The sequence below is a fragment of the Heptranchias perlo genome, chromosome 18 (genome assembly GCF_035084215.1).
Source record: "Heptranchias perlo isolate sHepPer1 chromosome 18, sHepPer1.hap1, whole genome shotgun sequence".
Taxonomy (NCBI): domain Eukaryota; kingdom Metazoa; phylum Chordata; class Chondrichthyes; order Hexanchiformes; family Hexanchidae; genus Heptranchias; species Heptranchias perlo.
Genome location: NC_090342.1, coordinates 27,389,946 through 27,402,780, shown reverse-complemented (window position 1 = coordinate 27,402,780; position 12,835 = coordinate 27,389,946). Strand labels below are relative to the sequence as shown.

The 12,835-nt window shown below is 47.8% G+C and overlaps 1 protein-coding gene across 1 annotated transcript in view; it reads right to left on the bottom strand.

Annotated features, from left to right (window-relative positions):
• The window catches only part of LOC137334698 (dedicator of cytokinesis protein 4-like), a 329,737-nt gene that overhangs the window by 50,483 nt on the left and 266,419 nt on the right, over window positions 1-12,835 (bottom strand). The window contains exons 37-38 of the mRNA XM_067999572.1: window positions 11,381-11,467; window positions 11,131-11,235 (exon numbers count right to left, since the gene is read on the bottom strand). Coding sequence (XP_067855673.1) covers window positions 11,131-11,235; window positions 11,381-11,467 — 192 coding nt within the window. The remainder of the gene's footprint in view (window positions 1-11,130; window positions 11,236-11,380; window positions 11,468-12,835) is intronic.

Sequence of the window (12,835 nt, the reverse complement as noted above, 5' to 3'; positions counted from 1 at the left end):
CTAATCATATTTAGTGTGGGTTTTAATAATCCACCCACAACCTAATACACAAGTAGGCTTTTATATTTAAGGACAATGGGGGTGCAGCAGGAAAGCTGAGAAATGTAACGATAGTCAGAGACAAGAAGTCACTGTAAAATATTTTTCTTAAGAAATGGTTTTCAATATATTCAATCAATTTGCTTGTTAACAATTTCTGATATTCCTTGCCTTATTGATTACAAAATAGCTGGAGTGGTTAAGATTTATATCTCACAAACTAACCTCAATTGTAAGGGGACTAAGACTGATCATCCATTATATAAAGCACTATCACTTCAAGTTATCCCTCTTCCAGAATTTTAAAAAAATAAACATTTTTAATTGTTAAATAAAGGACAATTGTCTTCCTTTTCGATTCTAATCTTCCTGTGCCATGCATTATTTCCTCAGTCAAGAGATGGCCTGCTGCCAGATCAATGTTCAATGCTGCTCTCCTTGCAGCTGCTAGAAAATACTGCCAGGGTGACCTAGGGGAAAAATCGGATAAGGCCTCTTATCGGGCATGGAAAGCACGAACTTCTATTAACCCATGACGGATGGCCCCTACACAGGCAACGCATGAATTTCGAGCTGCCTACTAATTACCACGATAACTCCGTGCAGCCAGCAATACCTGCGCTGCTGAGAGGCTGCACGGAGAATGAGGAAGCCCGAAATGTGGTGTGCTCAGCGCACATCATTGGCAGCCTGCACCTCCTAAAAGTCCACTGGGAGGAGGGAAAGATGGCCTGAAGGATGGCAGGACCAGGGTGAGAGCAGGCTCCACGCTTCTCCGATGATGCACTGCAGGCCCTGGTGGAGGGAGTGGACAAAAAGAGGGCCAACATGTACCCTAAGGGTGGCAGGAGACCCTTCAGACTGCAGCTCCGCAGGCATTGAAAGGCTGTGGCCCAGGAAATACAGGAGCATAGTGGTTATGTTACTGGACTAGTAATCCAGAGGCCTGCACTAAAATCCAGAATCATGAATTCAAATCTCGCCACGGCAGCTGGCGAATTTAAATTCAATTAATTAATTAAATTCAATTAATTACATAAAAATCTGGAATTAAAATACTAGTATCAGTAATGATGGCCATGAAACTACCGGATTGTCGTAAAAACCCATCTGTTCACTAATGTCCTTTAGGGAAGGAAACCTGCCGTCCTTACCCGGTCTGGCCTATATGTGACTCCAGACCCACAGCAATGTGGTTGATTCTTAATTGCCCTCTGAAATGGCCGAGCAAGCCACTCAGTTGTAAAATCTCGCTACGAAAAGTCAAAATAAGAATAAAACCGGACGGACCACCCGGCATCGGACCACTAGGCACCGGACACGACAACGGCAAACCAAGCCCAGTCGACCCTGCAAGGTCCTCCTTACTAACATCTGGGGACTTGTGCCAAAATTGGGAGAGCTGTCCCACAGACTAGTCAAGCAACAGCCTGACAGAGCCATACTCACAGAATCATATCTTTCAGCTAACGTCCCAGACTCTTCCATCACAATCCCTGGGTATGTCCTGTCCCACCGGCAGGACAGACCCACCAGAGGTGGCGGAACAGTGATATACAGTCAGGAGGGAGTGGCCCTGGGAGTCCTCAACATTGACTCTGGACCCCATGAAATCTCATGGCATCAGGTCAAACATGGGCAAGGAAACCTCCTGCTGATTACCACCTACCGTCCTCCCTCAGCTGATGAATCAGTCCTCCTCCATGTTGAGCACCACTTGGAGGAAGCACTGAGGGTAGCAAGGGCACGAAATGTACTCTGGGTGGTGGACTTCAATGTCCATCACCAAGAGTGGCTCGGTAACACCACTACTGACCGAGCTGGCCGAGTCCTGAAGGACATAGCTGCTAGACTGGGCCTGCGGCAGGTGGTGAGCGAATCAACACGAGGGAAAAACTTACTTGACCTCGTCCTCACCAATCTACCTGTCGCAAATGCATCTGTCCATGTCAGTATTGGTAGGAGTGACCACCGCACAGTCCTCGTGGAGATGAAGTCCCGTCTTCGCACTGAGGACACCATCCAACGTGTTGTGTGGCACTATCACCGTGCTATATGGGATAGATTCAGAACAGATCTAGCAGCTCAAAACTGGGCATCCATGAGGCGCTGTGGGCCATCAGCAGCAGCAGAATTGTATTCCAGCACAATCTGTAACCACGTGGCCCGGCATATTCCTCACTCTACCATTGCCAACAAGCCAGGCGATCAACCCTGGTTCAATGAGGAGTGTAGAAGAGCATGCCAGGAGCAGCACCAGGCGTACCTAAAAATGAGGTGCCAACCTGGTGAAGCTACAACTCAGGACTACATGCATGCTAAACAGCGGAAGCAACATGCTATAGACAGAGCTAAACAATTCCACAACCAACGGATCAGATCAAAGCTCTGCAGTCCTGCCACATCCAGTCGTGAATGGTGGTGGACAATTAAACAACTAATGGGAGGAGGAGGCTCTGCAAACATCCTCAATGATGGCGGAGTCCAGCACGTAAGTGCAAATGACAAGGCTGAAGCAACCATCTTCAGCCAGAAGTGTCGAGTGGATGATCCATCTCGGCCTCGTCCCAATATCCCCACCATCACAGAAGCCAGTCTTCAGCCAATTCGATTCACTCCACGTGATATCAAGAAACGGCCGAGTGCACTGGATACAGCAAAGGCTATGGGCCCCGACAACATCCCAGCTATAGTGCTGAAGACTTGTGCTCCAGAACTAGCTGCGCCTCCAGCCAAGCTGTTTCAGTACAGCTACAACACTGGCATCCACCCGACAATGTGGAAAATTGCCCAGGTATGTCCTGTCCACAAAAAGCAGGACAAATCCAATCCGGCCAATTACCGCCCCATCAGTCTACTCTCAATCATCAGCAAAGTGATGGAAGGTGTCGTCGACAGTGCTATCAAGCGGCACTTACTCACCAATAACCTGCTCACTGATGCTCAGTTTGGGTTGGCCAGGACCACTCGGCTCCAGACCTCATTACAGCCTTGGTCCAAACATGGACAAAAGAGCTGAATTCCAGAGGTGAGGTGAGAGTGACTGCCTTTGACATCAAGGCAGCATTTGACCGAGTGTGGCACCAAGGAGCCCTAGTAAAATTGAAGTCAATGGGAATCAGGGGGAAAACTCTCCAGTGGCTGGAGTCATACCTAGCACAAAGAAAGATGGTAGTGGTTGATGGAGGCCAATCATCTCAGCCCCAGGACATTGCTGCAGGAGTTCCTCAGGGCAGTGTCCGAGGCCCAACCATCTTCAGCTGCTTCATCAATGACCTTCCCTCCATCATAAGGTCAGAAATGGGGATGTTCGCTGATGACTGCAGTGTTCAGTTCCATTCGCAACCCCTCAAATAATGAAGCACTCCAACGTCCAGGCTTGGGCTGATAAGTGGCAAGTAACATTCGCGCCAGACAATGACCATCTCCAACAAGAGAGTGTCTAACCACCTCCCCTTGACATTCAATGGCATTACCATCGCCGAATCCCCCACCATCAACATCCTGGGTGTCACCATTGACCAGAAACTTAACTGGACCAGCCATATAAATACTGTGGCTACGAGAGCAGGTCAGAGGCTGGGTATTCTGCAGTGAGTGACGCAGTGAGTGACTCACCTCCTGACTCCCCAAAGCCTTTCCACCATCTACAAGGCACAAGTCAGGAGTGTGATGGAATACTCTCCACTTGCTTGGATGAGTGCAGCTCCAACAACACTCAAGAAGCTCGACACCATCCAAAATAAAGCAGCCCGCTTGATTGGCACCCCATCCACCACCCTAAATTTTCACTCCCTTCACCACCGGCGCACTGTGGCTGCAGTGTGCACCATCCACAGGATGCACTGCAGCAACTCGCCGAGGCTTCTTCGACAGCACCTCCCAAACCCGCGACCTCTACCATCTAGAAGGACAAGAGCAGCAGGCACATGGGAACAACACCACCTGCACGTTCCCCTCCAAGTCACACACCATCCCGACTTGGAAATATATCGCCGTTCCTTCATTGTCGCTGGGTCAAAATCCTGGAACTTCCTTCTTAACAGCACTGTGGGAGAACCGTCACCACACGGACTGCAGCGGTTCAAGAAGGCGGCTCACCACCACCTTCTCGAGGGCAATTAGGGATGGGCAATAAATGCTGGCCTCGCCAGCGACGCCCACATCCCGTGAACGAATAAAAAAAAGTGACCACCAGGAGCATTGCACCATGCACGTGGGTGCAGTGCCGAAAGAAGTTCAATGATTTGACACGAGTGGTCAAGGTGAGTGAATGCAAGTGTCAAATGGCACATCCTATCAACTGCACCACTGCTCCACACATCACACCGCCTCCCCCCATCACCCACCCATCCATACGCAATGCTGCACTTGGCATGCAGCATCTCATCTGTGCTTAGTTGCAGGCCACACAACTACCACTCACACGTCACATACACTAGCAGCTATTCGACCATGACAGGCACATCACCCAGACACCTTGCAGAAACATAGAAAATAGGAGGAGTAGGCCATTCGGCCTGTCAAGCCTGCTCCGCCATTCAATATGATCATGGCTGATCCTCTATCTCAATACCATATTCCCACTCTCTCCCCATACCCCTTGATGCCTTTTGTGTCTAAAAATCTATCTAGCTCCTTCTTAAATATATTCAGTGACTTGGCCTCCACAGCCTTCTGTGGTAGAGAATACCACAAGTTCACCACCCTTTGAGTGAAGAAATTTCTCCTCATCTCAGTCTTAAATGTCCTACCCTGCATCCTGAGTCTGTGACCCTCTCGTTCTGGACCCCCCAGCCAGGGGAAACATCCTGCCTGCATCGAGCCTGTCTAGCCCAGTCAGAATTTGACATGTTTCAATGAGATCCCCTCTCATTCTTCTAAACTCGAGTGAATACAGGCCGAGTTGACCCAATCTCTCCTCATATGACAGTCCTGCCATCCTTGGAATCAGTCTGGTGAACCTTCGCTGCACTCCCTCTATGGCAAGTATATCCTTTCTTAGGTCAGGAGACCAAAACTGCACACAATACTCCAGGTGTGGTCTCACCAAGGCCCTGTATAACTGCAGTAAGACATCCTTGCTCCTGTACTCAGATCCTCTTGCAATGAAGGCCAACATACCATTTGTCTTCCTAACTGCTTGCTGCACGTTTGCTTTTAGTGACTCGTGTACAAGGACACCCAGGTCCCTTTGTACATCAACATTTCCCAATCTATCACCATTTAAGTAATACTCTGCCTTTCTGTTTTTCCTTCCGAAGTGGATAACTTCACATTTATCCACATTATACTGCATCTGCCATGTATTTGCCCACTCACTCAACTGGTCTAAATCGCCTTGAATCCGCTTTGCATCCTCCTCACAACTCACGATCCCACTTAGTTTTGTGTTGTCAGCAAACTTGGAAATATTACATTTGGGTTCCTCATCCAAATCATTGATATAAATAGTGAATAGCTGGGGCCCAAGCACTGATGCCTGCGGAACCCCACTAGTCACTGCCTGCCATCCTGAAAAAGACCCATTTATTCCTACTCTCTGTTTTCTGTCTGTTAACCAATTTTCAATCCATGCCAATATGTTACCCCCAATCCCATGAGCTTTAATTTTGCACACTAACCTCCTATGTGAGACTTTATCAAAGGCCTTCTGAAAATCCAAATAAACCACCTCCACTGGTTCTCCCTTATCTATTCTACCAGTTACATCCTCAAAAAACTCCGGTAGGTTTGTCAAACATGATTTCCCTTTCATAAATCCATGTTTAATTTGTCTAATCCCGTTGATATTTTCTAAGTGTCCTGTTATCACATCCTTTATAATAGACTCTAGCATTTTCCCTATTACTGACCTTAGGCTAACCGGTCTGTAGTTCCCTGTTTTCTCTCTCCCTCCTTTTTTAAATAGTGGGGTTACATTTGCCACCCTCCAATCTGCAGGAACTATTCCATAATCTACAGAATTTTGGAAGATGACAACTAATGTATCCAGTATTTCCATGACTACCTCTTTTAATACTCTGGGATGCATATTATCAGGCCCTGGGGATTTATCGGTTTTCAATCCCATTCATTTCTCCAGCACTTTTTTTTTACTAATACTAATTTCCTTCAATTCCTCCTTCTCACTCGTCCCTTGGTTCCCTAGCACTTCTGGGAAGTTATTGGTGTCCTCTTCCGTGAAGTCAGAACCAAAGTATTTGTTTAAGTGCTCTGCCATTTCCTTGTTCTCAATTATAAATTCCCCAGTTTCTGAGTGTAAAGGACCTACATTTGTCTTCTCTACTCTTTTTCCTTTTACATATGTGTAGAAGCTTTTCCAGTCCACTTTTATGTTCCTTCCTATATTTTTCCCCTCTTATTCAATCTCTTGGTCCTTTTTTGCTGAATTCTAAACTGCTCCCAATCCTCAGGCTTGCTACTTTTTCTGGCAACTTTATATGACTCCTCTTTGGATCTAATACTATCCTTAATTTCTTTTGTTAGCCATGGTTGGGCCACTTTTCCTTTTGTATTTTTGTGCCAGAAAGGAATGCAGGATACACACTGCCCTCTGTCTTGCAGGAGAAGGTCGTGCATAAACAGCTGGCAGCAGGAGAGACCTGAGGGAGGTCAGGCACACCGACACATCCTCACCCCCTTGGAGGAGACCGTGCTTTGGATCATTGGCCGGGCCATCGCTGCAGCAGTGACCACATGCCATGCTGGAGATCCCGATGAAGGGTGTCTCTGCATATCTAATGCTCCTTCTCGTTTCCCACATCTTCCTCCTTCCATAATCTTTTCTGACTGATGTGCAGCAGATGCTGTCAGCACGCACATCTTAATTGCTTCTCTCCCCACTCCACAACTCAACCTGTTTCCCTTTTCATTGCAGATACCCAAGAACGCGTGGCGGCACCGTCCGAGGAGGACACTGAAGGCACATAGTCACTCGCATCCACCAGCTCAGAGACTGGCACTGCGCGTCCTTTAGATGCTAGGTTAGAGGAGGGATCTGCACCTGGTGAGACATCGGGCACAAGTGCTCAGGAGCCGGGGCGGGAGGAACGGATGCCACAGGTGCCAGCTCAAAGGAGGGTGAGGTCGCTCATTATTTTTGCTGCAGAGGAGTCAGATGAGGACTTTGATGGGCCAGGCTACAGAAGACGGCTGATGGACGTACACCACCAAATGCTCGGGGCACTGGAAAGCCTGCCAGAAAGCCTGCACACAATGACAAGGGGCATGGAGAAGTCCAGCTGCAACTTGGCACGGAACTTTGCGCAGAGCTTGGAGCCCATCCTTTCCAACATGGAACGGGTGGTCACCTCCATCAGCACAACTGTAGAACCCACCATGACTCAGTGCCTGATGGCCGATGTCGCGGCTTCCATTGCAACACAGACCGATGTCGTCAAAGGTCTGCAAGCTACAGTTGCTGCTCAGACTGCTGCAATGGAAGCTCAGACTGCTGCTACCGTGGCTCTGGGGACTACTGTGGAACGGGGCTTCCGGGGCGTCACATCACTCCAGCAATCCGTTCTCCAGCTGATCGCCAGGATTGCTGAGGCGCTGCCCCGGGAGAGTGGCATGGGTGCCATGGCAGTCGGACCTGCTGTCCTCTCTCAGAACGACAGCATTCCTGCTCCCATCCCTGCCATTCTACCAGTGTCCTTGTTGTTGCCTCTTGGCCAGCCAGGCCAGACTGCTGCAGCCCATGCCGAGATGGTACAGTCGGAAGCTGGGCCCTGCCAGCCCAGAGCTGCTAGAGTTCGTCCTCCAAGGCCATCTGCACGCTCCTCCATTGAAGGTCAGCAGCCTTCCATCAACCATACTCCAGCCACTGGGAATGCACCTCGTAGGAGCACTAGGATAGGTAAAGGCTCACAAACAAAAGGCACTAAGGGTAATGCACAAGGGTGAATAGTTCTGTTCTGTTTCTGTAATTTTATTTGTTAATTGATAAATGTGACTTTGAATTTGTATTTGCTAGTGGGTTTTTATTTGTGCGATGAGCTGAGGGGGAAACCAATGTGTCATTAGATGGAGGGCGATTTGATGGTTATGTGGGAGCGGACAAATGGGGAGTGTAGGACTGTTGGCGAGTTCGGAGATGTAGTTGACATTATTGATAGCGGGCATGGATCAGGCGAGCACACAGAGCCCTTTCAGACAAGGCGCCCTTGTATCTTCCTCCACTGGCTCTTCCTCCTCCTCAGCCTCTGGCTTAGGGTCTTCCCCGATCATCGGTGGCAAGGGCTGTTCCCTCATGATGGCGAGGTTGTGCAGCATGCAGCATAGCACCATGAATCTTCCCACTCGCTCAGCGAAGTACTGGAGGGCTCCTCCAGAACGGTCCAGGCAGCGGAAGCGTTGTTTCAGGAGGCCTATGGTGTGCTCCACGACTTTGCATTTGGCAGCATGGCTCTCATCGTGGGTCTGCTGTGCATGTGTGCGTGGGTTCCTGACTGGAGTCATGAGCCACAGCGTGAGGGGATAGCCCTTGTTGCCCAGTAGCCAGCCTTTGACTTGCAGAGCCGGGTGAAAGATAGTTGGCATGTTGGACTGCCACATAACAAAGGCGTCGTGACTGCTCCCAGGGTAACGGGCATTGACCTTCATGATTCAATGCGGGTGGTCGTACACCAGCTGCACATTCAGGGAGTGGAAGCCCTTTCAGTTGACGAAGACGGCAGAGTTGATATGCGGGGCACACAAGGCAACGTGCGTGCAGTCAACGGCACCCTGCACCATGGGGAAACCAGCAATGTGAGCGAACCCCCCGTGCTCACTCGTTCTGCTTGTCTTTGTCAAGAGAGAAGGTGATGAACCTATTCCTCATCTCGTACAGTGCATCTGTGACCTCCCTTCTGCAGCAGTGCACCGCATACTGTGAGATGCTGCATATATCACCAGCAGAGACCTGAAATGATCCGGAGCTGTACAAATTCAGTGCCACAGTTACCTTCACAGCCATAGGCAATGCTATCCTTACCCTGCTCTGAGGCCGCAGTTGTGGGGCTGCCCCAATTTACAGATCTCCGTCACGGTCAACTGGTTGAACCTCGGCTGTTGGATGAAATGGTCCTCACTCATGTTGAGGTAAGAGAATTAGTCCCGGAAGGCCCTCATTGGATACGGCCTCCTGCTCAGTGCCCTGCGCCTCCTCCTCCCTCTCCTCGCAGCTTGACTTGCAGTGCGTGGCCTCTCTGCATGTTTCCAGTCGTACCCAATGCCCATCGGGAGCCCAAGCAGACCACCCATGGTTGCCAGGAATGTTGGTCAATCACGGTTATAACTCTCCAAACCGTAAGGAAGTACCTGCCAAACCAGACTCAAATGTACTGTAGTAACTCAGTAAGTATAGGGAGCTTCAAAAAACACTTCCTATTCCACCAGCAGCCAGAAGCAATAATCCAGCAACACCTCCCTTTAAATAGCACTGCTGGGGGGTCCTCCAGGCACTCTAAGACCTGTTCAGGTGTGCGTGGTTAAGATTGTACGTTGAGTTGAGCGTTAAGGTCCAAAATGGTGTATCACTTTAAATCAGCATTGCACACTGATTGTATGTATTTTCTCCCTACTTTACATGCTGCCGGTGTTCAGTATTTGTGCAGACAACAATCCACTTATTCTAGATGATTTTATTATTGGGGGAAAAAATGCTTCCTCCCTTTTTTGGGTCTCCTTATATCACACGCCATTCGCAGCTGCGAAGCTGAGGGGTCGGTTTGCTCCCAGGCTTTTGCCTCTGCTCTGAATTCCCAAATCACATGTTCTCCATTTGCTATTTTACCACAGTAGTACAACTGGGATCCAGAAGTCATCACATGGAAGACACAGGATGCAAACCCATATCTGACTACTCTGTTGCAGCTTCTTCCCACTGTGCTGCTCAGAATTCTTAGTTAAAGAAGTTTTAAAGAAAACAAACCTAACAAGAGTAAAGGTCACTCGTTGTGTTGTGTATTTCTAAAGCTACTTTTCCTTTGTGTAAACAATTGGGTAGATTTTGACTATTGGGCGGCCATCCATTCCAGTGGCAAAGAGGCCCCGTCATTTTGAAGCTCCGTCCTCATTTCAATTCGGTAGCCGAGCTGCATGCTGCCAAACAGGCGGCTTGACGCAGCTCACCAGAATGAAGCCTGAAAATTGGGCCGGAGCTGCCGCCAGCAAGGTGAGTTGTGGGGGAGAATTACAATCGCGGAGCATGGAGGTCCCAGGGCGGCAGCGGCCTAGATTATTTTTGTGGGCCACCACAGGTGCACGCCTGCTCCTTCGAGACCCACGATTAGTCCAACACTTTAGAGGGCCTCTTCTCTTCCATCGTCCTGTACTGCTTGGCTCTGACCAGGTCCTATCTAAAATGGCAATCGGGGTTCTATTTACATCATAAGACCCCGATTTCCATGCTAAAAAAGGTCCCATTGCCTATATCAGGCAGGCACTTTGGACACCCTGCTGTCGGCCCCTTTTAAAATGGAACCAGGTGCATTGCCGATGTTAAAAGAGCGGTAAGTTTACCGACCCCATTTTGAGGCCGTGACGGCACCGTTAATGCCGGGCGAGGGGTACTCAAAATCGACCCCTATGTGTTTAAAAAAAATAATTGTGCATCATACTCATTTAAATCTTTAATGTGAATATAATTTACTTTGGATAGGAGTGAAGAATAACAGCTTTACAAATCCGTGTAAACTGGCATTATTTTGAACATAAAATTACATTTCAAGATCATGTGGGGAAAACCAAGTCTCATGTCAAATTGGTCTAAAAATTTCCATCTTGCACTCAGTAATTAAAAAGCTAGGTCTCGGTGTTTGAGAATCTACCTTTGAATCTCCTTTTCCCCCCTGCTTCTGCTACTTACCAAACTCAGTGCTGATCAGCCCACGCATCACATTAATGCAATACTTCATACATTCAGACAAATGCTCTTCCCTCTATGCAATTATTATACTGTCAAAACTCATCATTAGCTAAAAAGAACTTTAACAAATGAACCATTTGCTGAACTTTAATTACTACCTTTACACATTTACATTGTATATTTGGCAAATGAACATTCTATATTTAAATCACATGCATTTTATATCATGTACTCACTCTCAGGAAGAATGGAAATTTCTTCCCATAAAATCCAACCCTGAAAAACTCAGGCTCCAAACGCTGTTGATCCATTATTTTATCGTAGAAAGCGGCCTCCATCATCTGAATAATGAGTGCACAATTAAAACTGCTTAAAACATATATATGAGATGTGTTGTTACAAATCTATTCTGATATCAGGTTTGTCTTACGGTATATTTGTTATATGTCATGTATTTTTGAAGTTTATGGCTAATTAACACATTACCCTCATCTTGCTCAGGTTGCGGTAATCGTAGAAGCTCTCATACTGGTCTGCTAATTCCCGGCAAAGGATAATTCCATTTTCCCAACACTGCAAAGTAAGAACAAAAAGAGCCCATTTTTGTACTTTTTATTATTACTGTGAATTATATATGAATACAAGTTGAAAACCAACAAAAATCTCCACATTCCACCGTAACTGAAGTCAATGGGAAGGAAAATCGGCGGGGGGGGGGTGCATAATAGGCAGCCGATTCGCTATCGCCCGTCTTACGCCTCCGCCGAAGTTGAATTTCACTCCCAATGTCTCCTGTCACTTTCAGCGACATCTGTAGGTGCTTTGCATAACTCAAGAGGGTATCTTGAAAGGTACTAATTAGAAGATAGAAGGGGAATCTGTCCCAGCTATTGGTAGCTGGGAGTCCTGGTTGATGCCAACTGGAGCTTAAACACAGTTCTTTGGGACTGTGCCGAGAAGAGGCAGAGGTACTTTGGGTCTTTCAATGCTGGCAAAGTTCCAAAGCAGGTTAAACTTGTAGTGTATAGGGCATGTCTATAAGCAGTTCTCCTTCTTGATTCAGAACTCCTTGGCTTGCAACAGGAGGGCTCCATCTAGAACATGTGCAAGATTCAGGACCAAGCAGTGAAGTGCAATTGCAGCAATAAGGGTAAATAGTTGTAAGCTTACAGCAAACCTATCACTGAGCATCCTAGATGGGGAAACAGCTTCATGGCCAGGTTATTACTTTGTCAAAACCTCTTATGTGGAGGACATGTAGTAAGCAGCAAGTTAAAGAATAAGCTTGGTCTGTGACACTGAACTTGTATAGCTAGAATATCAAGGTGGTTGGCATTTCACAAGCTGCCGATATACGTCCCAACACCATGCTGAAGAGAACATGTCCATTGTATAGCAGATGAGGATGCTTGGAAACTCGCTGCTACACGGCATTACCTGGATGCTGGGTATGAGCATGTGAATTCATATATCTGGAGTTCAGTGCTTACCATGATTGGGTTGCAGAAAGGCAAGCAGATGCTGCTAAAACTCCAGACCTCCAACTGGCAGAACCACAATTCAATGGGATATGGTATGTATCCATGCTGTGGTCACAAGATTAGTGACAATACTGTCACACACTTTGTGGTGAGTTGTGCTGTTCCCCATGCTACTTGGCAGGAGCTCCTAGTATCTGCTGACTGCCAAGCAAGGGCTCAACTCCATACTTGTCAGTTGTCTAATGATCATCTTCCTTACAGGAGGGGAGGTAAGCAGTGTCTTTTTGGGAAGTCGAGGCGGCTCCAAAAAGGGCATGCCTGGTGATGGAAGTTCAGCACCCAGTCAACCCTGTGTGGCAGACTCGGTCATCTAATACCTGAGCCAGACAGGTCCACTGTTGATGATTGACCAGTGGAGCCTAGTTCATTAATGGAACCTGGACTTATCATTGGGAGCCAA